Here is a 27,205-nt window from a genome sequence, read left to right as displayed (position 1 = left end):
TTTCCAGAACTACCTCAGTTAGTGGTGTGCCTGGAGAAAAGTCATGCAAGCGCCTCAAGAATATGCCTCACAAACTCAGTGAATCAGATGTGCTAACGCCTTGGTCACTATTGTATCATCAGTATAACTGTGAAAGTACATACTGTACACTAGATGGCGCTGTTGTCTAAATGTTGCCACGCCGTGATGAAGGACACAAAACAGTCAAAAGTTGCAACGGATTATGTCAAAATATCTCAACACTGGCAAAATAAAACAAAATACAAGTTTGTTACAAATCTGTAGCCCTTTTTATTTGGAAATACACAGACAATCTGTTGATGAGAACTCATGCTACACGCAGTTGCTGCTACATGTATTTTTAAATTTGGAATAGAAAACGAAAACAACTAAAATAGCAACCTAACCTGACAAAAAAATCAGCACTACATCACGAGCTAATGCTCCCACATGCCAGTGTAAAACAATCACTCCACTCTGCAACTCACAACACAGTCGGTCAATCATGTTACCAAAAAATAAATACAGTATCACATTTTCACATCAGTGCAATTAAAACCTGACTTGTTGGATCTGGTGCCAACAATAGCATGCAAGTCAATTACTCCATAAATTCCTCTTAGGTACAACAGTGCAGCCATTTTCACAAACTATAAATCTCACAAAATTGCCATGTACCTTTAAGAGCCTTTTAGGAAACCTTTATTATCGTTCTCTCTGTCTGGGACACACTTGTGTGATGTTTGGTTGACGTCTTGGAGCACTACTGCAGCATTTTTTTTTTTTTAAAGTGTGGATTAGTGGATGGTTTAATTGACGGATTCTAAACACAGTACAGTGTCTTCTCTTTGTCGGTCAGGTGGAATTTTATTGCTCCTTCCTGTGACAAAGCTTTCGGCATCTGTTTCTCATTTGCTCGTTCCGTCCTTCTGCTTGCTTGAATGTCAGCGATAAAGCACACACACACACACACGCACGCACACACAGCAGTGCCTTTTTTTCAGGCTCTGCAAACTGGTCCATCGTTCCCTTGCGTTAATGTATTCACACCATTATCAGCCACTGAGTGTTGGTGGGGGGGGGGGGGGGGGTGATGAAATGGGGTGGGGTGTTGTGCAGGGGTCCTACGGTACATCACGATAAGCGACTGCAGCATTTTCCGCTGCCCAAAAACTATACAACTCCCTTCGCCTAAACAAACATAATCTTAAGTGCTGTGTGGATAGGAAAGAAAATGTCATTAAATCAGGACAATGTAGGCTACCTTACTGATTCTAGAAAGATACTAATCCATCTCTTTGAGAAGAACTCACCAAATATCTTTTTCTGTTCTTTTGTCACCTCCTTCCTCCACACTGAATAGGACATATTCAAAAGGAAGACTCAACCAATATTGCTGCCTCTCACTTTCGAGTCTCACAAAAATAGCTTCCTTTCAATCAGGCTGCAAGGCAAGCCTCACAAAAAGAAGTAAGGGAGTCAGACACCTGAGTGTCTATGCAATACAAGGCCTTGTGTGTCATATGTTGACTCCTCCTACTTTTATGCCAGAAAAGTGAACTGAATCGGAAGCAGTTGGATGACGCATGAATGGAATCGTGCAAGCGCAGCTTCTGATAAATCTCATGATGTAAGATCAGCTCAGTAATGCAGGAGGCCACAGGGTATTTAGTTTCCAGCCATTTAGATCTAGAAGTCCTTTGCTGCCCTGCTGAGGTGAGAGGGTCACATGATGGTGCAGCGGTTCCTCTGCAGTGCCCCTTGCAGGCGGATGGAGGTGTGGTTCTGGCGCAGGCCCCGTGCCACGGCGATGCCCAGCAGCTCTTTGAAGAGCAGTACCACGTGCCAATTGAACTTGGCCGAGCATTCCACATAGCCGCACTTCCACGTCTTCTTGACCAGAACCGACACCGCTCTGCGAGGCATGAAGCGCTGACGCTGCAGGTCTCTTTTGTTGCCCACCACCAGAATGGGCACCTCGCTGCTGCTGCCTTCCCTGCAAAGGTTGACACGTATTAGCATGTGGGTGCATGCTGGGTGTGTGCAAGCTGAGCTATTTGCAGCTTTGCCTGCCTTTCTTCTGAGGTGCGAGGGGGCGGATTGGAGGATTAGAGCTCATGGGCTCTGGGTTGGCGGGGGGGCGGCTCACACCACACATTGCTTACGAGCAATATGGAGTGTGAAAAGAAATGGCATGTGAGTGGTAAGCATAAATTAGTGAGTGTGTGGGGAGTGTTTTAAAGGCACGATTGTAGTGTTATCAACATCCCCGGTTGACATTGGCAATCACAGGCATTTCCTGGATAGAGCAAGTATCATGATGACAATACCCTTGTTATGTAACCCCTCCAAAAAATATTTGTATGGGTATGAATACTGAACGAAGATATTACATCTTTTAGATGTCGTTCGAACAATGCCTGTGTGTAAGGCAGTCGAGTCCACCACTGATGAATATATTCTACTATTTTCTATGGCCGCATTGTGAGACTTCGCTGACAACATTTGGCTTTATATAGACGCTTACAGTAGTTGTGCAACTCGTCTTCGTCAGTGTCTGTAGAATGCCCCCCTGGTGGCCGCTTAATTCTTGTTGTTTTATAATATACAATATTGTCGAGTGACATTTCTCTTATTTGAAATACCCAAAACAGAAAAATAATCTCAGATATAACACTTTGAGTTAAGAGCATTGAATAACTTAAACTTTCGAGGCGCGACTAGATTTTTGTTCTTGAGAACTGCAACGTGTAGTATTCAAACAGCATTGCTAATTTTAATTATAGTAAGCGAGGCAGACCTGATCATTTTTTATGAAAACAAGTTAAATAAGATCATGTACAGGATAATGTATTTAATATTCTATTAGTTAAATTACAGTGCATGAAGACCGAGTGACAGCTTCAGTTCAAACAACTTATCTGATCCTCTCTCAAGGCTTAATAAGGCCTTCTCTTTGTTACAGCACGCCTCAATTGTGACAAAGACTGGCATATTAGCACATCTGACAGGACAGATGGCACGATAGCTCAACAAACCGGAAAACGCAATCAAAGACTTCAACAGAGTGAGGTGAAATTTGACTTGAAAAACACATTGCAGTAATCACAGCACTTTTCTCCTTTTTACAGACTCTTTACACATGGCTGCGAGTGGAACAAGATGTGTCAAGTGTACGACAATGTGGTTTCATGCCAGTGGACTGAAGAAAAGCAAATGTGATCAAATATATAAATAATAACTGATGGCGGAACAATGTGCCTTCTGTCCAAACAAGCAGAATTATTTTTAATAGAAACCGCCAGATCTGAATGTTACGTATACTTTTCTCCGATATCCGTACCTCATGCATATTTTATCCCGGCTTTGGTTTAAAGAGCTACTATGACACAGACCGTAAAGCTTCACACTAACACATGCAGAACTTAAGATGGCTACATTGGCTGCATGGGGTCATACAAAGCAAATAAAGTCAGCTATTATACCTTTCAAAATGTACCTTATGTAATATTATCTTCATTTCACTATGTCGATTTAGCACATCTGCTGCCCATTACCAGCAGAAATATACGCAAAAAGTCATCTTGGTATCAATCTCGTCACATTTGAGGCCTTTCAAATGTGGCAACGTAACAAATGCCATGACAAAACTGTCAAGATGCTGGGAGATTCTGCGGAATTAAAAGATATATTACCGCTGCAGCCTGTCAATCACTGTCACGCTGTCACAAAGGTGTTTATTGTACACTTTGGGGTCTCGTCTGTGAAATTTGAAGCAAGATACTGCGATTCTGTTGCAAAATTAGCGTGATAGTTAACAAGCTGCTTGCCAGTAGTGCTGCTGACCATACCTGTGTTCGACTATCTGCTGCCTGATCATCTTTACATATTCAAAACTCTCCACGCAGCAGATGTCGTACACCAAGATGTAGGCGTTGGCGTTGCGAACGCCTCTGCAACGCAAATCCAGCCACTCCTGGAAGACACAAATACAAAAAGAAGGCTTAATTTTAGACATGAAGTTACAGAAATGTCTAAACTTATCTCAGACAATCCAAAAGACAACAACAAATTTGATTACTTGAGTGAGCTGCATTTTATCTCAAAACGTTCAGTGCATTTTAAGATAGACCAAATAAAAAGTAATGTACAGCGTTTTGAAATTCTATGGCATACAGTGGTTCATAAAAACTAATTTCCCTTGACTGCAATTCAAACGGATAATGCAAGAATGCTACAGTTCAGCAGGCAGATGTTTATCACCTTCATTTGTAGTGCTCTTTATATTTTACTTGTTGGCATCATAATCATAACGCTATATTTGTAAGACAATCAATAAATAGCATTTTTTGTTTTGATATTCCAAATGACTGGCTCAGGCTCCTTGAAAAATCAGAGTAAGTTGGTGCTGAGAGGCGGATGACCCACGGCAAAGTCATAAGACATGGTGAGTGTCTGCCGTCAAGGACCGAGGAAGAGAAGCGACAACACAAAATGAATGAAAACATAGAGCAGGAGAATGGATTTTTTTGTTTGTTATTTTCATATAAATTAGTGAATAATGGTAAAGATATTCCCCACTGAAATTGATTTTGAAATCAATTAATTTGACTGACAGGAGTCCAGTCGTATTTGAATTACTGGCAATTGTTACTTCATTGTGTCCATAATGAGAGACAAGGCGGTATAGAACAGAAATTTGAAGAACTGTCTTTCAATTATTAATGATGTGAATAACAGTAGTATGTGAAAATGACCCTGTAGATGTCAAAGTATGAAGTATGTTTGACTTGAAAAGAAACATAGTCTTCATCCACATTATATTCATAGCGCTGTCCTGATCTTGTCACCAAGCTATAACCAACTCATTGAATTTGATTACTCTTGCTGGAAGATGGTGATGGAAAGAGAGAGGACTTTCAAGGGCTGTGATGTGAAGGCTTGTTTCGAAGGGGAAATGAGAAAAGAAACCCAGCCTAGAGATAACATCCTAGAAGATGGGCAAGATAACCTCGTGAACTAAATCAAGGTTTGTTTTTATAAGAGCTGGTGACCATCATGAACTCAGGCTGCCACTTTTTATGTGAAATTTTAACATTTATTGGCATTGAGCAAAGGATTAAATACGAAACGTGTGTCAGGACCTATATGACTTAAAATGTGACCGCTAAAAGGATTTAATGGTGAGGTACAGTTTTTCAAAAATGTGTATAGTTAATTTGTTTCTATGTGGTTCCCTTGAAATTTTGGTTTTGGAGCTGCGGCGATGAATCGACAGCTAATCGATTATCATATGAATAAATACATATTCTTGATAACTGATGAAGAGAACTTGTTAAATTTAAAATGAGCAAAATCCTCTGATTACCTGGTTCTTAATAAATGTTCTGAGATTTGACACAAAAGTAGGCAGATTATGTTTTCAGAAAAAGACATTTGCAAATATTTGCTTTTACTTTGGAAAATGAATAAAAAATGATTGTTGTTGATGATAACGTGCAATCATTATTTTGAACGGTGGTTTTGTTGTCTCTGACGTGTCTGTAAGCCACAGCACTTAAAAAAAGAGTCACGTATCAAGGTGGTGATTATGAATCCATATTTTCATTTCATGCTTCTGATTAGCATTTGACCCCTTCTTTTGAAACAATGATAAGTCTAATTAGCAACACTGTTCCCGCCTGTTGCATTTATATTACACTACTCCATCCCAACATCCCATATAACAAAACTTTAATATGTGAAATTTCTCCGCGGTGTTGAAAATGAGGCTTCACGCTGCACAGAAACAAATAAAATCATCATTCACGTGAACGGCGGTAGGGAGCGGGAGCGAGGATTGGTGTAACTTGCAAAGATGGAAAATGCAAAGACATTGGAGCGAGGTTGGTTGGCAGAGTGTGAGGCATGGCACACATCTGCAGGGATAATGAGGCTGCTCAAACAAGGAGGCAAACATGCATCACTGACATCTCCGACATCAAAGGTGAAAGACAAAAGGAGCACTGTAGGGAAGTGTGAGCACAGCTAAAGAACGCCGATATAAAACCATCAACATTAACTATGGAAAAGGCACTCAGTTACCACACGATACATGTTATTGAGTTTTTAGGATGGCAATCATATAAGTGCATTTGTGCTACTAATAGTTGAATATGTATTATTAAAAGATGTCAAGTCTTTGTTTGATTATTGACATTGCACAGTTGGGTTTTTTTTGACACCAGCATCGGCCGCCATCGTGAGAGAACACACACACACACGGACTAATGGAACACAAGTGATTTAATAACAGCATGTCAAGACAGCGTGGCCTCATCTGACAATCGTCAGGTGCACAGTGACTTGAGTTGCAGCTGATCTATAAATAGCATCTTTCATTCTCATTGCATATCCTCCTTGTGGTCCCAGTGCTGTTTTTAAATGTGGAAGGCAAGGAGGAAGAGGAGTGGGAGGAGGAGGAGTGGGATGATGAGGAACGTAAGGGGCAGTGGCAGCTGAGCAAGACACAAAAGGTAGGAAAGGACTTGAGGAAGAGACAAAAACACTGCTGATGAAGTCAAGTGGAATTTTTAAAAATGCATGTACGGGCATGTTTATTTGTGGCACAATGTGCTTGTGGGAGCACGGTTGTGAAGTGAGATGATAGTGTTTGGAGACAGTCTTCTGGGAGGAAAAAGAGCATCGCCTCCTTGTCTCCTCAAGAGCCAAAACACAACACGTTTCCCTGACAACTGCTGGCAAATGACAAAGGACAAAGATGTCCAAGTCTTCTAATCTAAGGAGCCACCATGAATCATTGTGATGGATGTCGACTCATGTAAACTGTTGGGGGAGGGGTGTCGGCTAATTAGTGTCAACCCTAGGTCACGCAATCAGATTTGCAATTAAAATCTATTGGGTGACCTTATAAAAAAAATTTCAATCTGTCCGACCAAAACCTTTTTAGAAATTCACACCCTTTTACATAATACAGAGATGATTGCCCATAGCTCATTAGTTGTACTTGTGCACAGAATGACAAAATCGGACTACTTTTGGGAAACTCTGTCAAAAATGAGCTAATAAGGATAGGGCGGATGGATGGATTTGATGGATGGATGGATGGATGGATGGATGGATGGATGGATGGATGGATGGACGGACGGATGGATGGATGGATGGATGGATGGATGGATGGATGGATGGATGGATGGATGGATGGATGGATGGATGGATGGATGGATGGATGGATGGATGGATGGATGGATGGATGGATGGATGGATGGATGGATGGATGGATGGATGGATGGATGGATGGATGGATGGATGGATGGATGGATGGATGGATGGATGGACGGATGGACGGGCGGACAGATGATGACGGACGGAGGGATGGATGGATTTCCAAAAATTTAATTCAGGATATCCTCTTGTTTTCTATTCAATTCTTGCAGCTGTTGGTGTGCATATAGTAATCCCTGCCAGGATTTTTTCTTCTGAAAAAAAAATCTACTTGCTGCAGTCATGTGCCATCACCTCACTTAAGCACACTAATCCTGACACCTGTGACTAAAGTGTCCTCGAGGCACCTTTAAAGCTCCCCAAACACCATTTGTACTCACACAAATGCACAAATATACAAAGACCCAAACACACACACACACACATGCCCTTCAGGGATGAGCGTTTCATATTTGGAAGGCTCAAAGTTACATAACGTGTAACATTATGTAATTCCAAGCTGACAGCATGGACAGAGGAAACTAAGACAAATGTCCAGACGCTGGTGTCCAAAATAAAATGGAATTAATGAGCCAACTGTGAGGCTGTTATCGCATCACACTGACGTACTGTGGCAAATGGTCAATATTATCAGCAGTAGACAGGCGCTCCACACAATTACCACTAAAGTAGAATGATGGACATCTTCCTTGTTTCCAATTTTAGACTAGATTTGAAAAACAATAATAATTGTTTTTTTTTTTACACTTTCCCCAGATATAACATGAAGTGGTGAGACATTGCTCTGAAGCACGGAGGCGCACTGACCATGCAGCTTATTCATGACAAATTAGGGAACTCTATTTGGTCAGTCGTCCTTCAACAGCGTCCGTTAAATTCAATGCAACCTTTCTAATTGACTGCACTGAATTCCTTTTATCCCCTCCGTTGCTATTTTATTCCTGCCACTCTTGAGGCAAAGAATATCGATTCCAAAACTCATTGTTCAGGTACATCCAAGTCAAGGCCAGAAAAACTGATACCGTGGCAAAAGTGAATTGGCTATGAGTATTCTTAACCTGTACGTTATAATCAGAGATTCTTTCATGTTCTAAATCACACAAAAAAAAGGGGAGGCCCTGGAGTCCTGGTGGGTTAGCTGCAGCTCAAGGGGCGCCCATAAATCTTGCTCATAGAAATGTTGTGGCAGCACTCAGCTAATGGTTTCCTCTGTGTGTGAACACCTTCCCGAAGCTACGAGTGACAACAGACCGCGTTCGCCCTCACAATGGGATGAAATGCTGCTTCGAAATAATTCAACACATCTGTGTGCTTTGCTTAAAAGCCTCCTCGTGTGACTCAAAGCGTGGCCCGCACTCCAACAGACACATGGCACACTCATCGTGTCTCATTCCAGCTCCCTTTACATCTCTTCAAAGTGGGTTAAGCATCATTGAGATCAGCCTTTCTCAAACTGATGCCGGCTCCATTTTTACTGGGTCGCCGACTGCCAGCGTAAAATGCTGGAAGTCATTACCCTTGCACAAAAGTGATTTTCATGGAGCAAAAACTGGCTTTTTTTTTTTTTTTTTTTAATGCAAATCAATATAAGAGTGATGATTTGCCAGTTGGCGCCATAGAAATGTTCCCCTCGCCGCAGAATCCGAAATGGTACATTCCCACGATCCTTCGTTTTCTTTCATGTACCACATTAGTGTTATTGAGTTAGGTGCTTCGTTTATGTTGACGTGTTGTGTTTTACTACAAGATGCTATATTGACGTCTGAGTTTTCATTTAAAAAAATAAAGTGTGATAAAGATAAAATACTTAAAAATGGTAGCAGAAAGCCAGAAGGCACAAGAGCCGCATTGCCGCAACTTGCCGCAACTTGCCTCATCTTGCTATATTTTGTTGGACCATATTTTTCTTTAGAATCCAATTGGAATTCTGACTGTCTAGACATTGTAGATGTTCTCGCAGTACATGATGTAGTTGAGTAACTTTGGGTCCTGGGGAATTAAGCTAAGAAAGTTAGTGAAATAAAGACAGAGGAATCTCAAGTGAACTCCTGCAAGCAAAATGTTTCTTTCATTGCACTGGGACTGCTCTGAACCTGTTCAAGTCAATTCTTTTGTACTTCTGTGTGTTTGACACGGTGCGGACAGCCACGTAAGAAGGCTCACTTATTTGCGTCGCCAAAGCGACAGGAGAAATGAGCCACGCTGTCATCAGGTGTTATGAAGCAACAAAATGTGGCGACCTTGGAGATTTGGCACTTCAAAACAGTACTCTCGAGGACATGAGTCACACCATCAACTCAAATGGTTTAGTGTGCACATCCTGCACTTAGACACGGACAAACTTGAGATGTTTTTGCACCTTTTGGCCAGTAAAATCTCAGGTTTGTGATATAATTAGATGTACTTGTTCAGAAAAAAAAAGCTATGATGTTAATAGTGAAAATTTGCTGGACCTTTTAGGCACTTGACCCAGCAGACAGATACCGGTACACATTTTAATGAGACCAATACAAGAGCTGCATGAAAAAAACAAATGGGATAATTATAATGATATAAGAGGAGGAGCTAACTTGGGCATTTTTTTCTACAAGCATACAAAGTCACGCTGTAGAAGACACACCACGGTTAATAAATAACAATACACTGAACTGTCCTCACTGGGGGCACTTTAACGTCAAAGTGAAGTGTTAAGTCAGTTGTGTCTCCATAGCAACTAGACCAGGGACATCTGAGTGTGCTAAAAGAAATAATATCAGTGTTGCGGTCTCTGACGGTTAACAATGTGAACACAACTGATCTGAGTACAAGGATGTCATTGTTTCATGTGAGAAATAGCATGACTGCAGAAGTCACCGTTTCGAGGTATTGTCTTCACATCTGCGATTTTTAAATGCTCTACAATGATTCTCTCAAACAGCATTGAAATGATTTTGTAGTTTTGAGCCAGGTGAATGCTTTGGATGAAAATGCTGGTGGAAAAACAATAGTGCACCTCAGCAGGGGAGCACCATAGGCAAGGTTATATAGTCACATCAACAAATGGGCTTCACCTGAACAAAAAACATGGCCCAGCTAGGGACTACTCCGAGCCGAGACCCTCGACTGACTTACAACTGAAATATTGTGGCGAAAAATGAGAAGCATGCACTCAAGAGATGACTCTCACAATGTGGCAGATCTCTTTTTCAAGAGAGCTGGCAAACAGGCCAATTTAACACAAATGCCCTTTGATTTGGAAACTGACCAATATTATGTGGAAAAAAATTACTGTCACAATAGCAGAAGCCAACATCGTCACCCAAGACCTAAATCAGAGAATAATTACTGGTGACATTTCTGAAATTGGAGGATTTGGACAGTAAATTATTACTTTATATGTAAATTTGATAAGAAGATGGGGAGACAAACTGCTTGGGAGAGATTGACTCTATATTTGAATAATTAATTTATATTTGATTTTACTTTTTTTTTATTTAGTCCCGCTCGTGGGGCATAAAATAGACATTTATGGTGACTGTAGTAGCCACATAGACAGTTCATTTATTATGCGTGATAATGGCGTGACATCATCTTTAATGACATATGATCGAAAAGCTTCGTCCCATCTCACCCAAAAATAACCTGAAGTCTTGCAACCAAAACCTTTCCCTAGATGTGAGGGTGGCCAAAGGGTGGCCATGGCCTCCACATACTGTAGCTTTGCACCTGACCACGGAGGGAGGGTGCAAAAAGTAACATGCCTACTTTGACAAAGATGTGGAAATTACACAGTACAACTGTTTTCAAATGAAGGAATTTGAAGTAAAAAGTAATCAGAAAAGCAAATACACAAGTACTGATACTTGAAGCACAGTTTGCAGTCACATTTGTAGTGTAAAAGGGAGTGCTGCGTTACCTGACTGGAGCTGGACGGAAAGGAGGAGATCGGAGGGACGTCCAGGACCTTCAGTTCGTACATGCTCCCGTTGAGGATGACGGAGGGTCGGTACACATATCTAGAACGGGTCGGCGTGTACACCTCAGAGAAGTCGTTGTAGATGAACTGGCGAATAATCGAAGTTTTGCCCACTCCGGGAGCACCGATGACGGCGATACTCAGCGTCTCCACCATTCCTGGTGCCCCGGGTCAACACCATGGACACCCGGAACTCAAGCTCGATTTGTCGCTCGTGGATCACAGAGAGCCAAGTTACAGCTCCAGGCTGGAGGGCCGAACAAATAATCCACGCAGCCAGCAGACTTGTGTTCTCTGTAAAAGCATCCTGTGGAGTGGGAAGGACAGCCGGGTCACAAATAACAACCCAGAAAAACATTTTCATTTGATGTTTTAAACGCGTGTAAAACAAAGTTTCTAATTCCTTTTTAACAAGGCAATTTGAATATACATACTGTGATTTGTCATCAATGATAATAGAAAGATTTGCAAAAAAATTAAATAAAAATACATGAAATTCAATTAATTACGACAATAAAATCAGAATGATGAATTAATTACGGCCGGTTTACACGCGCTAGAATTATATATAATGAAATAATTAAAACCCTCGGACACGGATGAGAAACTGTTTTTCCCCCCCCAATGAGAGACCCCCTTCGTGGGAGCCCACTTGGGTGTCCTCCACATGGACAAAATTATAGCCTGGCTCCAATCTGACCTTGGCCGAGACGCGCAGGAGCCCTCGGTGTCTTCATCCCCACGATGCACCGTTTCCACGCACCTCCATCACACGGCACCCAGACGCGCTCCACGTGTGCTAAAATCACACACTATCGCACATCTTCCACATATTATTCTTGCTCAAATCGACGGCATAGATGGACTCATTCGGCTTTGGGTCGTATTAAGAGAAAAAAAAGGTAATCCACGCAGTCGTGTGTCAGGCGTGGGGTTTCTGTTATGGCATCCTATTGACGAGCACCGTGCGTCTGCGGATAAGGCACCAGCTTCTCTCTTTCTCTCTCCCTCCTTCTGTCACGTGATTCAGTGTGGAAGCTGTCACGGAGATGCAGGCGTGCACATCATCTCGCCGAGGGACACGACTGATTAGTGGAGAGAGAGGGTCCACGGTCAGGGCAGGGACGATGAGCCCAATCCATCACAGCCCCACCATGGTCACGGATCCACGTATGGACACCACTTTTATGTGCACTTGCGCAGGTCTCCCGTGATGTTTATAAAAATCTTCATTCTTTTAAAATTGGAAGTAGACCTGCCTGCCTGCCTGCCTGCCTGTCTGGAATTTACTAACACTCGGTGGCCACTCATGCAGTGTGTCCCAAACTTTATTGAGGCAAGCCGTCTATTTTACGAGGAGCTCACAGGACGCTGCCAGACAAATATTTCACGAAAAGTATCCACTCATCCATATTTTACACGAGCTTACTCACTTTTCCAGAACGCGCAGTCAGTGACCGCTAGGGGGCCCTACTAGAGCCTGGGGTATTGAGGGAAGACAGTTATGCTTGCATTTATGTTGTTGGTGGTGTTGTTTAATTAAGGTTTTGCACATTTTTTACAACACTGCCAGAGCTGCACAGTGGAAGGAGTTTACTGACTGGGTGTGATCAAAATTCACCAAATTCTACCTTTGCTTAGGGTTCCACGGAGGAATAGGCCATTTCTGACTGGTCCTCATTAGGTCACTATTTTTATTTTTATTTTGGCTATACTTGCTTGAGAGCCATTTCTTATGTAAGATATGTCCAGTGGAATACATTGTTGTTGTCTACAAGCCTACACCTCCTACAGCTTCTCGACTGGACTGGTGTATCTAATGTTGAGTCCAGTGTGTTTAATAGTGTGAGGCAGTTGACCTCTTTTCTGCTTCACTCCTCATAAAACATTAGGTGGATAAGAAAATTGGAACAGCTTTGGCATCGGCAGGGACAGTGCAGTGGAGTGCATGCAAAATCTTGGTCATTCATTAACAGAAGAAGCCAGGTCAAAAAGTGCTGCTAAGACATTGATAAAAAGCTCGTAATTAGCACAGTGCACGGCTATGAGCTGCTGCCGAAACTATCACAAAACCAGATCATATTCAGAATATTTGAGGTTGCCATCAGATATTTGCTCCAATAATCTCTAATATTACTCACAGAATCATAAGTGAGAAAACACAGCCTTGTGGCTGTATGCTATTGAGAGTGAAGCCAGGTGGTCTAACTGAGAATATGTAACGTGATGTAATCTCACAACATCTTTGAGAAAATATTCCGTAGAGACAGGGTTGCCCTAAGGCGGAAGAGAACAAAGTGGCTGCTTGGGGGCCCTCTGGCCTATTCAAAGAAATGAAAAAGACGACATACACATCAAAATCCTAATTCCCTATTAGTAGAGTCATGCAGAGGTGACGCCACAGTCAAATGATGTTTAGGGCCCCATAAAGGCTTGTATATGGTGTACTAAGTCAATCACTGCACTGCAGGAGTCCGTGTCCAATTCAGCGATGCCCTCTGTTGGCAGGCACTTACAAAACTTGATCAATCTTATTGATTGTCCGGAAAACAGAGACAATAGTCGCAACAGTGACTGAAGGGACAAGGAAGTCAATACATCAGCTTATGACCTTGATTGCCCAGCGTAGCATAGTGGCCCCCTTTGAAGCGACACGGCTAAAATGGTTGTCGTGCCCTCTGAGCGTGGTGCAGACCTTAAACAGCCTCCCAGGCGAGCCACTTCGACTTGAGGATCCAACAGGAATCTATTGACAAAGGTCTACTTAGATCTATCACTGTATTTTCTATAATATGAACTATAACGTCAACAGGACTACGTATGGCTTAAAACAGCACTGGAAGAAAAAGTAACAAAGCACTACTGATCAAGAATTTTAATATTTCCATTTTGGATGATGGAGACTCAAAGGACAAACAATCAAAAAAACCAACTGATTCAGCATTACCTTTTTTTTTTTTCAAACATCAGATGTCCCCACAAACACCTGTAAGAGCCACCTGCAAAATAAATTGATATAAAAGGTGATAGATGTATACACCTTGCAGAGCTGATGAAAAGGGCATCAGTGTAGTGACTGGTGGGGGGGGGGGGGGGGGGGGGGGAGAAAGAATTCAATTAATCTTCAGAGTACAAGGGTGAGAAACCGAGCACTGTCCTAGCCAGCCATACTAACATGCACACATTACTTTGGTGTTACAAACGTCTCCTTCATCATTTACACTTAGTCCTGTTCCGCCTTCATCTCAGTTGGCCACATTCTGCTGCCCTGATGCAAACACACACACACACACACACACAGGCACATCTACCAACAAAAAAGCAAAGAATGCAATGACTACAATAGACCTCAGAGGGATCTTTCAGTCTATCCAAAGTCCAGATATGGTGTCAAAATGAAAGAAACACAAACAAACACACACATAGTAATGAGGAAGCCAAGACCATCTGCTTGCAGTTCACGTGCGCTAGACCTGCACATTTGGATGAGCTGGGTCATTTAGAGAAAGCTGACTCATACAAAGTCAATCAAGTTGAAAAGAAATCTAAACTGAGCAATAAATGATGGAAAAACTAATGAAGAGCTGGTAGATAGTTTGCAGCAACCACTGCATGACAGTGTGACGTGGTCCACGGGCAGGAGAACCAGACGGCAGCATCTGGCCCATCATTGTTTATTGTTTTATTTTCGTCCCTCCTCTCTCAGTTCTTCAGCACCGCTTCGTAGCTCTGGAACACACACTGGGAAACCTCGGGGGCTCTGCATCTCAGAGACACCTGCGAAAGGTCACAAAGAAGCCTTTAACAACGTGATGACTGTTTTAAGTGTTGATGTGCATTTATAGTAGAAGGTTCCATATTTCTTTCATCACTAGGTTAAAGGGGCAGGGTTGGCTAAAATTGACACAATTCTGTACACTCTTCACACATGATAGGATTTTTGGACATATTATACTGAAAAAAAGATAATTTCTAAATTTATTCCACCATTAACATGACTTATCTAAGTCCCCCCCAAAATCCAACAACAACAAAATGATACATATTCAAAAGGAGAGGTCAAAAGAATTGAGTTAATGTGGTTGCATAAGTTAGACACCCTCTAATAATTAGGGGTAGGGCTATGTTCAGAATTATCCCATCACAATCAAAGTAAGGTGAAATAGGAGCGAGTGACTGAGCTCAAATCACTTTTTTGCTCTTCCTTCTTTCCTCCTGGGGTTAGATAGTGAATGTTTAAAATCAGTCAATCCTAGTCAAACCTAGTATCGACGTGGAGTGCAGAACTGGGACAAGACTAAAATATGCTAGGCCAAGAAGTTAAGTGTCATGGGAGAACTGAAGCCAATTAAGTTACTTCTTTAGGGAGAAAGCTGCTAAAGTGAAACCATTTCACGTCCATGTTCAACTGTTGTAACAATTAGTGTTAACATATTTTCTTCCAGAGTGCAACGTGGGCCAAAAAATACGCAGTGGCCTCACTCTCCTTCTCATCTAAAAATAGCCCCCGCCGTTGTGGTTTCAGTGTGTCGTGCCAATGAAGAAAGTGCAAGCAGCCAGCAGCTAGGAGGCAAGCGACGCGGTCACAGAACAGTGAACAAGGAGCACCATCTTTGCTTTTCATTGCTAATGAGCAATAACCTAACATACACATAGATCAATGCCCACAAACTGCTGAGTCTCAACATAAAACAGAGAGAGCATAATCATAAAACTGTTAGCAGCATATATTAAGAGCAAAAAACCTATCAATTATTTAAACCTGCTTTTACTTCAGCCCGAGTCTCACCAGTAAATAAGGAAAACCAATCACTAGCCTTTCCACACGTAAGTCACATGAGTAACTTTTCACAGGCATGACTTTGAAATTTTTTTTTACCACTGTTTGTTACCTAATAACATCGGTGAATTGATTTATTCACATTACTGAAAAAGAACAACGAGGTGTCAAATGGAGTAGTGGAAACGGAAGAAACAAAAAGATGATGCGTGCAGCGGGAGGGTTGAGGTCACGCCAAGGTTGTCATTCAGGACCCATCATCCACAAAGTCTAAGCCAAACATGATCCATCAAGGCTGAGACAAGTTCAGACATGCAAGGTCACAAAACAAACACACACAACCTATTATTGATATGTCATGGAACAATCATCACACGTCTCTCTTTCCTTCTACTCACTCATTACTGCACATCAGTATCTAATCATGTCTGCCTTCTCTACTCAACAATTTGTTTGTTTTCTAGTCTTACACTGCGGAAGAGATACAAAGCTATAAAGGATATAATTACATTCCGGTCAATAGAAATGCTTCAGTGATTCATCTACAGTTCAACCAGTCATAACCAGAAAGAAAAAGTCAGCCAGACATCGCAGAAACGACTCAAATTCAACTTTCAAATTGGGGTTGGAAAAATCTTACATTAAAGCTGAAAAGGTTTTGAAACCCTGTGTGAACTCACCGTGTAGTTGGGGTTTCCTGCCTGGGCCCTGAGCTCAGCCAGCACCCAAATTCCATTGGTGAGTTTCATGGACTGGTACAGCATGTCCTGACCCTCCACAGTTCGCTTAGCTATGGTGAAGATGTTGCTGCCTTGCAGTTTACTTGATGCCGCATCTTTGAAAAACCAAAGAGTCATCTGAACCACAATATGAGCGCATGTCAGGACTTACAAATCTAGTCAATGATTTACTATTAAATAGTCCTCCAAAGGCTCTGACTTGATGTGATGCACTAGGCTGCAAAAGCGTCATTTTTTTGGCTCAGACTTGTGAATTATCCGTGAGGGAAAATATCCATTAAGCGGTCATTAACATTCCTTCTCCAGCTCAGCTCCTTCGCTGCTTGCATAAAACCAAATTATCCAACACAAATAGGGATTGAAGCTTATGAATTGTCACTAAATACAATTTGCTTCAAATGACTACAAATGATTTTCATCTTTGTTACGCTATATGATGTGTGACACCGCTCGACAGCAACGTCTTTCTCACCTGCATTAAGATGGCAGTCGTTGAGCTGGAACTTGGACTCATTTTCATTTGGAATGTCTTTCCATGTGGCAAGGAACACCTGTCGCTCTACAAATAAAAAGCCAAGTACACGGTAAGGCCAACGTTTTTGTGCTAATGAGACAATATCACTAAACAAACAAGGCACGGGAGATACTCTGTTTTGGATCTAGCAGCAACACATTTAAACACGCACAAGATGTAGATAAGTGCATATGAACCTCCACATCACATCTAATCTATGAGTTAAGGGCTCTTCCTGACAGATGCTGGCCTTAGCTACATTAGATGGATTTGAGGGCATTGAGTGAAGAGCTGCGGCAAAATCACTCACCCATCTTGCCGTCCTCTACGAAGAGCATGCTGATGGGGTACTGGCAGCTGAAGTAGAAGACGTCAATGTTGTTCTTAACGGCCACCTACGAGACCAGCCGTGTTCAAGATGGGGGGGAAGAAAACAACACAAAAATAATTGCCACTTGTCAAGTGCCCTACAAAATATTCCCGTACAGTCATTTCTACTTCGTCACATTAGCACAAAATTTATTCACAAGAGTGGAGCATCTCAGGTCATCACGCAGTGACCTTTTCTGCCTCAAAAATGGGTTTCTTCTAATACTGTTCAATCTTTGATCGCCCCTCCAATTCTAATGACCTTATGTAGCTCACAGAAGAAAAATAGCAGAAATATATTTTATTGTGAGGCAGTGCAGCTTCTATTTGGAATCTTAGTAAATCAGACACCCCATTTCTTTACATTGCTGGCTTCCGAAAACCCAGCCATCATGGACTATATAGAACTTGAGATCCATAATGGGCAATCCACTTTTGTCAAGCGTCAGCTGTTACCACAAGTTGCTAGGCCACCTACATGAATAACATTTGAGGGACATTTTAACACAAAGTCAGTGAGATAAAAAAAAAAAAAAAGAAGAAGTGCTGATAAATTATCAATGATGCTGCAGTTAATGAAGCAATCTGCTATCTTAGCTAAACTGATCACTTGAGGGTTTGGCACCCCGCTCAACGCAGCGGGGGACTATGATTAATAATGAAAAGCCTGCAGTCACAATGCTTCTCTCCAAAGACACTGAAGCTTTTTTCCTCTTTAATGTGCACATTTGCCATAAAAGCTTTCAGCCAGTGAGGATGCTACAAAAACAGAAACTACTTATCGGTGGTTTAAAGAGTACTCCAAATAATATTCTGGGATGCTACCTTCCATCAGCACTAAAGAATGAAAAAAGCTTCAGGAAAAAAAAGATATATATCTGAGAGGGTGTCAAACTAGAGTGTGGTGCCCATGAAAGTAGAGTAGCAAGCCAGAGAAGGTTAAAAAGAAATAAAAGAGCCACGTGTTAAATGACTATTGATGATTGCTGCCCCCCCACCTCTAGAAGCTTTTAGCCTTCTTTCGACAGCGACTGTTCCATCTGCTATTCTTCCTGCTTCAAACTATTACTGTATAATGCTATCGTGTGGGGGCTACTGTTTCTATTGAAAAAAAACATTTTAGCGACATTGTTAAGCAGCTAATAGGACTAACACCATGATCACATTAATAAAAATGAAAAAAAAAAAGATCTGAAATACTTACACCACTAAAGTGCTTAGTGCTTCACATTTAAGCATTAGGCATACATAAAGTAATTTGAAAACTGTAGGGATATATTTTATTTAATGTCCTTGATGTACGGCAACCTTGAGAAAACTTATTATAATTATAAATTTGGGCAGACAGAAGTTAGTTTTCAATATCAACCCTAAATACACGTGACATATTCAAATGAAATGCAAAGGCCACTGTTCAGATTAATTATTATGATCAGGCAATAACATCTCTGCATCATTTATTTTCTTTTATTGAAGATCCAACCCCATTTCTGCGGAAAACATATTGAATATTTTCCAAGTGCATTTCAATAACTGTTAATTATACAGGACACAGATTTTCACTATTCGCTGGCTAGCATTTATTTTGTCCATATTTCCATCATTTAAGTTACCCACCCTTGATCTACGTAGATCAATACAAAATAAAGATGTAGTCTTCCCTTATCTGAAGTAAACAATTTGAGTTTGGTACCTGCAGGTTATTAAGAGGCTCCATCTTCATGACAGGCCCCACAGTGTTGAGAGGAAGGACCGCTTCAATACTCTGGTTCGGGCTAACTGGTGTAAGAACCTGGAGAGGACCAGCGGGAGCCAAACCAAAACTAAAGCCGGAGAGGAGCAAAAGAGTGTCAATGACAGAAATGTGCAGTCACTAATCACTAACATCCAACTAATACAGTGTTACCTATTTCGGTTAAACTGAATGGCAAAATCAGTCATGACACTCATTGCTTTATTTGTGAGGGTCATCTCCATTTGAACAACCCCAGCTCGACGACCAAAAGTGCCCGAAATCTCTAGACCCTTAGCCTTCATAGCTGGAAGCCAAAGCTAGAAAAGAACAACATTTCTATCAATAACAAACCCAGAGGTATTCCCAAGTCATTCAACGGCATTTATTCTTTAAACTTACCGTTTTAGGAGGTACATAAACTCCCATCGGCATACCAACTCCACCGCCGAGGTCAAACAAGTCATCAAGACCCCCACTTACAGGGGCGGTGAAAGAAGTTGGTCCGGCAGTGGGTGGAGCACCAAAGCCAGCTGTCATCTGCAGGTCACAAAGCAAAAGTCAATGAATGGATGCAAAGCCGCTCAAAGGTTGAGGTGAATTACAACAACTTACAGCAGGACTTCCTCCAAGGTCACCGCCAAGCTGGAAATGAAATAAAACGTTAAGTTTATGACTTGTGTAAGATAAAGTGATATTGTGCTGTTTTGAGGAGGTAGGATGAGTGAGCAAGCAACTCTAAGCATGGGAACTTGGTGGGTCACATAAAACAATCTACTGGGCATACAAGTACAGCTGAATATACATTTCTAACTAACGGTGGTGAACGTAGTAGAAGGTGACATCAAACAATGACAACTGTAAACTATTGTGTGAGGTCACAGCGGTACATTGGGACAAGCGTGTATTCTACTCTCTCGCCGGGGAGGTCCTTTGGACCAACCTCAGTGGGGCTGTAATCTGGGGGCGATGGGGACTGATGGGGGGGCTGCGGTGACTGAGGAGTGTCTGTCCGCAGGGGAACGGGTGGCTGATGGAAAGATGAAACAGATTGCAGAGCCCGCATTTAAAACAAAGAGATGGGGCTCTTGGGTGTAACTTTATATCTCGGTAATAGGCAAAAGGTGAGAAATGAAATTATGCATGTGGACAAATTAATTTTAATGCTTAAAAATGTTCCCTCTCCTCACTGTCATTACCGGCTCAGACTCATCCCCCATCTGCAGGTGCAGCATTGAACAAAGGAGGAAAAACATTGTGAAAATAATTTTTAGAAAGACGGCAGATTAAAGTATAATAGCATGAAGGAAAAATAGCACAGACGGCAGAGGAAAAACATCTGCAAAATTACTAAGAATTGTTGACGGGCTTTACCAGGCTATCCAGTCCTCCTCCAAGAAGGTCCATCGCTCCCATCTGCATGCCAGAGGAGGGTGGTGGTGGTCCAGTTGTGGTCGTAGGTGTCAGGTCTAAGTTGAGCAGATCTCCCAGAAGGTCCTGGGATGGGATGACGGCAGGGGGGGCCTCAGAAGCAACGGGAGCAGAACCTGTGTCTGGGCTCTCCACGTTTTCACCGCTGGCGGAAAGAGAGTGAGGAAAGGCAAAAGTAAGTCAGCTGGAAGGAGACTTGATAAAGTATTTATACTTTTAAAACTGTAAGAAGCAAAAGTAAACTGTGCAACAGAATCAAAAGAACAGAGTAAAGTGACTCACGATCCAGCACTGCCAGGAAGTCTTTTGTGCTGAACGCCACGGCTGCCCTCGACAAAGGCGCTGGGCGGCTTATGATAGACGGACGCCAGAGTACCAATGTGGCATATGAGCTCCTCCAGCAACGTGGGTTCAATCAAGTCGGTCTCCTCTGAGATCAGAGGCTTCTCAGCAAGAACCACCTCCTTAGCAGCCGCTGGGTCAGTGGAGAGCAGACGCCAGTAGATGTAGCCACGATCTCTCAGGTCTGGATTATCAGAGTCCTGGCCAAAGACAAAATTGGGGAACCTTTAATGCCTACATGTCCATCCAGTTGAGAGCAGTAGCATGACTGGCATGGAACTGGTTTGCTCTTACCTGAGTAGCCAGACTGAGGACCTGCTGGACCAGCTCTTGGGTTTCTGTCGGCTTCTTGAGAAACAACTTCACAATGGCTGTTAAAAGCTGCAACTGGACCTGGAGCACATAATGAAAAGACGTAAATAAAGTAAGACAGTTTAAAAGCACACAACAATTACTTGAAACACATTTACTTTGCCCAAGGTTAACCGTTAAGAATGAATCTTTCTGTCTGATCTTCAAACAACTGCCTCATGCAGACTGCAATAAACTCACCTTTCTGCTCAGGTTTCTCATGAATCCAAAACACACTAGCCGGTAAGACTTTACAGTGTGCAATTAAACCAATCGAATCCAATTTCCCATCCGTGAGAGTGAGCCCCAGTGGTTGCATATCGACAAAAATGGTCATCAGCTTGCATTCTATGCAACTCACCTGAGTGCTTTCATCATGGAAACCCTCCAAAAAGCTCTCAAGTAGTTCATCAGCGTTGTCAATACGCTCAGCATACTCCCCCACGATCCAAATCATGGCCGCACGTGCTTCCGGCTCGTCTAGCGAGTCCAGGTTTTCACACAAAGTGGCAATCACGCTCTCATACCTGCAAAAATCATCACGGTAAGATGCACTCAGAATGGAACAAATACAGAAGACAAGAGCTGTTTTGTTGATGAAAGAAAGAAAATGGTTTGTTGTTTTCCATGGAGGATAGAGAATATATGCCTGTGAGTTTGGATGTTCGCTGTTTAATTGATACATGAAGTTTGTGTTTTATGTTCAGTGTTTAGTGTTGCTTGTGAAGTTTTCTGCTACCATCTGGCACTAGTAATTGAAATTTCAGCTCGAACTTCCCCGCTTCTCCCTGCAAAAAGTGTGCAGTCACTCCTAAATTGAGGTACCACAGTACTGTGTAGCCTTGTTGGTTGCTCTTCTATTGTTATCAGCATGAGCCGAATATCAAACAAATGTAAATGCATCACAATGTGAAGAGTTGGACTTGCAATAACAGGCGTGACTAACATCTCAACAGTGTGGAAAATGGACAGCAGACTCGCCTACACATGAAACGTGACCAGACAGGTAGTCTTTGATGTTTCATGGTGACCTTTTGCAGCTGCTGTGAATTGATTCCTTCACCTTTAGTGGACCTCAATTTAGCAGGCTTATTATAGGAGAAGTGGTTGTCTGTTAAAGCAAATTCTCAGTTAAATTAAAGCACTTTTTTTGTGGCCTAGTAACACCAAATACAAGACAAAATGATAGTTTTGTACTTTTTTTGTGGCCTAAAAATTCCCATGATAAATAGATATAAATCGTTTGAAACTGCCTCCCTATTGAGCAAAATGCGCAAAAAGCACATTTGAAAGAGGCTTGATTCTGATCATTTTTTTCCCTCAACGTTGCTGTGGTGCATATCCAAATTGCCTACAAGGCTAGATTTTTTTCTGCAGGTCTGAATGATTCATATTTAATAACAATATGTATCTGATTTTGACAGCCTATTTCCATGCAAAACACATCCAATAAAACTGTCAACAGTCTTACGAGTTATTATTAAAAATGTTTGTGTGCCCTGAAGGTAAAGCGGAGCAACTGAGTTGGCATTTGATGCATTAGGGTTACTTACTTGTTAGGGTACTTGCGAAAGATATCCTTGATGACCACAATGGCTTCCTGTACAACATAGTTGACCTTTGTCTGGATGAGGTCAAGAAGGGTACTGACACAACGTTCTGCAGATTGCTAGTAACAAAACAAAACGAAAATCATTATTAAGCACGACACTCCCATTACACAATTTACAGTATGATCACTCATACAAACCCCAGTTGCATTACATTTGGGGAGTTGAGTACAATTTAATAAAGATACAATAGTTTGCAAATCCTTTTCAACCTATATTCAATTTTATTATGCTTAATTTTTTTGCACTCAATATTTGCATTTATACAAAATTTTTTTGCACTCAATATTTGCATTTATACAAACTGTGTCATTTACGAACAACAATATCTCACCTCCACTTTAATGGCACAGCGTCCGATGGCCCTGACAGCTTTACGGACAAAGTCCACATCTACCTCAGTGGCGTACTCCTTTAACTCAGCAAGCACCTGCAGCAAGACAGATGAATCATCAGGAGGCTGCCCTATTGTCCAGAACATCTACATCCCCCACTGGATGGTATGAAAAATTCTTTAGTTATTGTTAGTATACCTGGGCGATGTTAGCTTGAGATGCCAAGCGGATCATAATGTCCAGTTTCTCCAGTTTGACATAAATTGGGTCATTGTACTTCACAAAGAAAACCTTCATCTCATGTTTCAAGATCTCCGGTCTGAAAGGTCAACACTTATTATTTTAGCCATCTACAAAGCATGTAACAAAACATGTAAACCAAAACTACAGTACAAAGGTCATCTTGGTTTATATGTATATGGACATTCCAAAAAGACACAGTTGACACATTTACCGTCTTTGTACAATGAGGTTGATGTTTCGCAGCGCTACATATTGCAACTCGGGCTCAGCAGAGAGGAGAGTGACCAGTGGAGGCGCCAGCTTCTTCAGCAGGGTTCCATAATAGTCCAGGTCTTTAGGCAACATCTCCATGAACTTCATGAGAACTTTTACAGCTGACAACACCACGGCAGAGTTTGCATGGGAGAGCCGTGGGGTGACACGCTCACAAATGCTGGTTTGAAAAAATAAAAAGGGTTCGGGGTTAAAAAAATAGGGTAGGGAAAGAGGAAATGAAATGGTGGTTGCAGTGCAATCCACTTACCTTTGGGATTCCCGGTCATCTCGAGGTGTGTAATTGGCCAGGCAATCCAGAATGAAGATCTGTCCCCACTCTGTACACTCATTAAGAGCTGTCAGTAATTTGTTGATGGTTTGAGGGTTCAGGTCCAGAAGATTGCTGTTGGGATGAGACTCTGCGATTTCTGACAGTGCCGCCACCGCGTTTGCAACCACCTGAACATTGAAGCAGCATCGGTATTAATATGCGGCCAATCTCTGACTAGCATGTTGGTCTGATGGAGTCGTACCATAGGGTTTGAGTCAGAGATAAGGTCTTTGAGGGTGTCCAGGAAGCCTTGATCCTCCACCAGTTGTGCGTTGATATCATGGAGTTTGGCTACACACACAGCTGCGGTCTTCCTCACATAGGGGTCTTCGTCTTTTAAGCACTTTCTCAGAGGCTCGCACAGGTACTCTGTGATCTTGTCCACGCGAATGCAGCCCATGGTGCGAACAGCCAGGGCCCGGATTAGGGGATTGGGGTCTTCACAGTCCTGGATAGTTTATTAAAAAAAAAATAAAAAATAAAAATATATATATATATATATATATATATATATATATATATATATATCAAAAGCCAATTAATGTTGCTGTTTTAGTATGCAATACCCAGTTGCATTAGAAAAAATAGATTAAACAATTTATGGTTATGTACCTTAACAAAGGTGTTGACAGCCATGATGGCCATGTCTGGCTGACTCTTGGCATAGTTCATCAGATAGAGGTAGACTAACTTTTTCAGTTCCAGGTTGTCTGTCTGCATGCAGTTCACAACATCTGGAAAGAGTGCACTGCAAAGATGATAACATGTCAATGTGAGGGCAGGGTAAACATGGGAGGCAGGCATCAACCTGGTCGATCATCAGTGGCTTACCTGACATCCTTGCCAACAGTCATAGATGCAATCACCTTCTTCACTGCCTCCTTCTTCTTCTCTTTTTTATCACTGTTCAACTCAGCCTTCAGCTCAAAGATTTCACCTGCATGAATAAAAAACATCAAGGGATCATTATAAAGCAAAAAAAAGACAGCTGTATAATCATTGATTGTATTTGATATACTTGACATAGGGGCTTGTGCCGAGGTGAAATACTGCTAAGTAAACTCTTGTTCAAAGTTATAAAAACGTTTGATCCATATCTTCATTTGCACAATGATTCACATAAAAAGTATTTGTTGTTTGGAAGGTAATCATTTACAACCAACTAAAATGCTCAGCAATCACATGAAACCAGACCTTTTTTGGTGGTGGTGAAGTACTTCGAGTCTGTCATCTTGGAGCCAAATTGTCGGTTCTCCTGAAAATTGCAAACAAATGGAAAAGATGAACCTCTATCTTGCAAGTGAGGACATGCCACAAAAGCAATAGGAAAAGTAAAAAGTGCAAGCGCAGTGAAATTAAAGGACTTCCTGCCTTCTGGAAGACAACATAGCCAACAAAATACAAACACAATGGATTTTGCTGAACAAGGCAAATATTTCCAAGTTAGGTCAACAATCTTTTCAACCATATTGGTGATGACTGTCAGGAATGAGAACGATCCTGGCGCAATTTCATGTTGGCTGGAGGTGACTAGGCAAAAGGACAAATAGCTCAGATGACAAATAATGCGTTTTGAAATACAATAATGCCTTGCTTATCATATTTTGGTAGAAACAGACAGAAAAATCCCGCGATATTGAGAATGATCTGGAAGTGCTATTTTTTTCTTTAAAATCCGCAATACAGTGAAAATGCAAAAAGTGAACTACGATACAGCAGGGGGCGACGGTATCTTTTATTCCTCACAAATGTCAACATATACTTATTGTATCCGTTGAAAAGGATAGTACATGGTACTTGAAGATAACAGAACTCAATTTTGAAGTACGAATTCCCATAATCGATAGCTGCAAACACGAGAAGTAAGGCAACAAGTAGTAACGCAAACAGCTGGAAAGCTTGTATCGTGTAACAATAAAAGATGCTTGGGGGGAAAGAAATCCTGGCGTCATTTATTTAGCTCGAGCCAATAGTCACCGTCAAGAGAGGCTACTGGCCTCAAATTGACCAAATGGTACTGACAAGCTAGCTACTTTACCAAACAGCGTTGAATCACAAATAACACCTCAAACTGACTCCAAACTGCTATGGCACGTTTTAGTCATTTTCAGACCAGCGCTGCGTGTCATTGACGCGGACTGACGCTCTGTTAAATTAGCCAGAAATGGCACTAAAATATTCGCTAGCATCGAGTTAACACCATAGCATAGCAGGCTAGACGGATGATAATCCAGCACGGTGCAGACTTAAAAAAAGACAACAATTTGAACCGACAAGTTTCTTAAACATGTGCTCCTGGTTATTCGTGTAGTCGCATTCTTTTGCTAACTACTTACGCATAGTTGGTTGGCCCATTCCTGCATGTTTACAAGTTAGATGAACGAAAGAGTTGCTAAATGCTAACGTTAGCTGCTAGCACGGTGCGGCTGTCAGTGTCAGCTAGCCACTACTTCAGCGAGCTCAGCTGAGACATGACCTTCTAAGCACAAGATTAAGGAAGCTTTTGCCGGGATGGTTAAGATCTTAATCTGTCGGCCTATTTTAGAAGTCACACAGCGAATTAGTGCGCACTTTGGATTTAAACTCACAGTGTAAAGACCATGAATTTGGCGATACACCTTACCTTGACAGGCGCAGAAAGAGCTCTGTGCTGGTTATGATGATGTTTGCCTTCGTCTCCTCCCACTTCCGTCTTTTCACAAAAGTATCGTTTGTAAACACGCGGAGTTTTATGTAAGTATGGTTCCACTGATGGATAAAATGTTTTATTGTAGCACTGTGCAGGTATTGCTTTTAGTTTGTTGGACCTTTTAAATTACGTAGCCCGAGCCTTGACTGATTTAAAGATTTCAAAGCGGTGAGAATGGCTATGAGAATCATCCAGTTGCTTTGTGCTGCTAAAGTTAAAAACAACAAATAGTAGACGAGTGATGAGTAAATGTAGTAGTATACAGTGAGAAAATCTTTTAGTTTTAATTTCCTGGTGCCCTTTT

General features: G+C 41.8%; 2 protein-coding genes and 1 long non-coding RNA gene across 6 annotated transcripts; 1 reads left to right on the top strand and 2 right to left on the bottom strand.

Annotated features, from left to right (window-relative positions):
- Positions 1-267: 267 nt before the first annotated feature.
- Positions 268-14,265, bottom strand: rasl10a (RAS-like, family 10, member A). The gene is made up of 5 exons (XM_088375249.1): positions 14,127-14,265; positions 11,880-13,925; positions 11,120-11,486; positions 3,852-3,976; positions 268-1,996 (listed from the first exon to the last, which is right to left on the bottom strand). Exons 3-5 carry the CDS (start codon positions 11,333-11,335, stop codon positions 1,726-1,728), a joined length of 612 nt encoding a protein of 203 aa, XP_088231375.1. The 5' UTR covers positions 11,336-11,486; positions 11,880-13,925; positions 14,127-14,265; the 3' UTR covers positions 268-1,725.
- Positions 2,180-3,704, top strand: LOC148398016 (uncharacterized). The gene is made up of 3 exons (XR_015858479.1): positions 2,180-2,196; positions 2,966-3,067; positions 3,132-3,704. It is a non-coding gene; the product is annotated as an uncharacterized LOC148398016 (long non-coding RNA).
- On the bottom strand, positions 14,040-26,931 carry ap1b1 (adaptor related protein complex 1 subunit beta 1). Of its 4 annotated transcripts, XM_088375246.1 has the most exons (24): positions 26,549-26,777; positions 25,407-25,467; positions 25,044-25,149; positions 24,825-24,960; positions 24,415-24,660; positions 24,150-24,340; positions 23,838-24,059; positions 23,582-23,702; positions 23,383-23,478; positions 22,992-23,107; positions 21,800-21,965; positions 21,382-21,480; positions 21,028-21,287; positions 20,689-20,890; positions 20,514-20,534; positions 20,258-20,344; positions 19,930-19,959; positions 19,717-19,854; positions 19,489-19,634; positions 19,276-19,405; positions 17,524-17,608; positions 17,172-17,258; positions 16,640-16,794; positions 14,838-14,956 (listed from the first exon to the last, which is right to left on the bottom strand). In XM_088375246.1, the coding sequence occupies exons 1-24, from the start codon at positions 26,573-26,575 to the stop codon at positions 14,882-14,884; spliced, it is 3,003 nt and encodes a 1,000-aa protein (XP_088231372.1). In that variant the 5' UTR covers positions 26,576-26,777; the 3' UTR covers positions 14,838-14,881. The 4 variants fall into 4 exon arrangements, with proteins under 4 accessions (XP_088231369.1, XP_088231371.1, XP_088231368.1 ...); XM_088375243.1 differs by lacking the exons at positions 20,258-20,344; positions 20,514-20,534; positions 26,549-26,777 and adding an exon at positions 26,836-26,931 and having other exon boundaries at positions 14,040-14,956; XM_088375245.1 differs by lacking the exons at positions 20,258-20,344; positions 20,514-20,534; positions 26,549-26,777 and adding an exon at positions 26,801-26,885 and having other exon boundaries at positions 14,040-14,956.
- Positions 26,932-27,205: the final 274 nt, after the last annotated feature.

Source organism: Syngnathus floridae, chromosome 5, assembly GCF_059516105.1.
Source record: "Syngnathus floridae isolate MCC-2025c chromosome 5, RoL_Sflo_1.0, whole genome shotgun sequence".
NCBI lineage: Eukaryota > Metazoa > Chordata > Actinopteri > Syngnathiformes > Syngnathidae > Syngnathus > Syngnathus floridae.
Note: the sequence above shows the minus strand (reverse complement) of the source record. Positions and strands in the feature narration are given on the sequence as shown.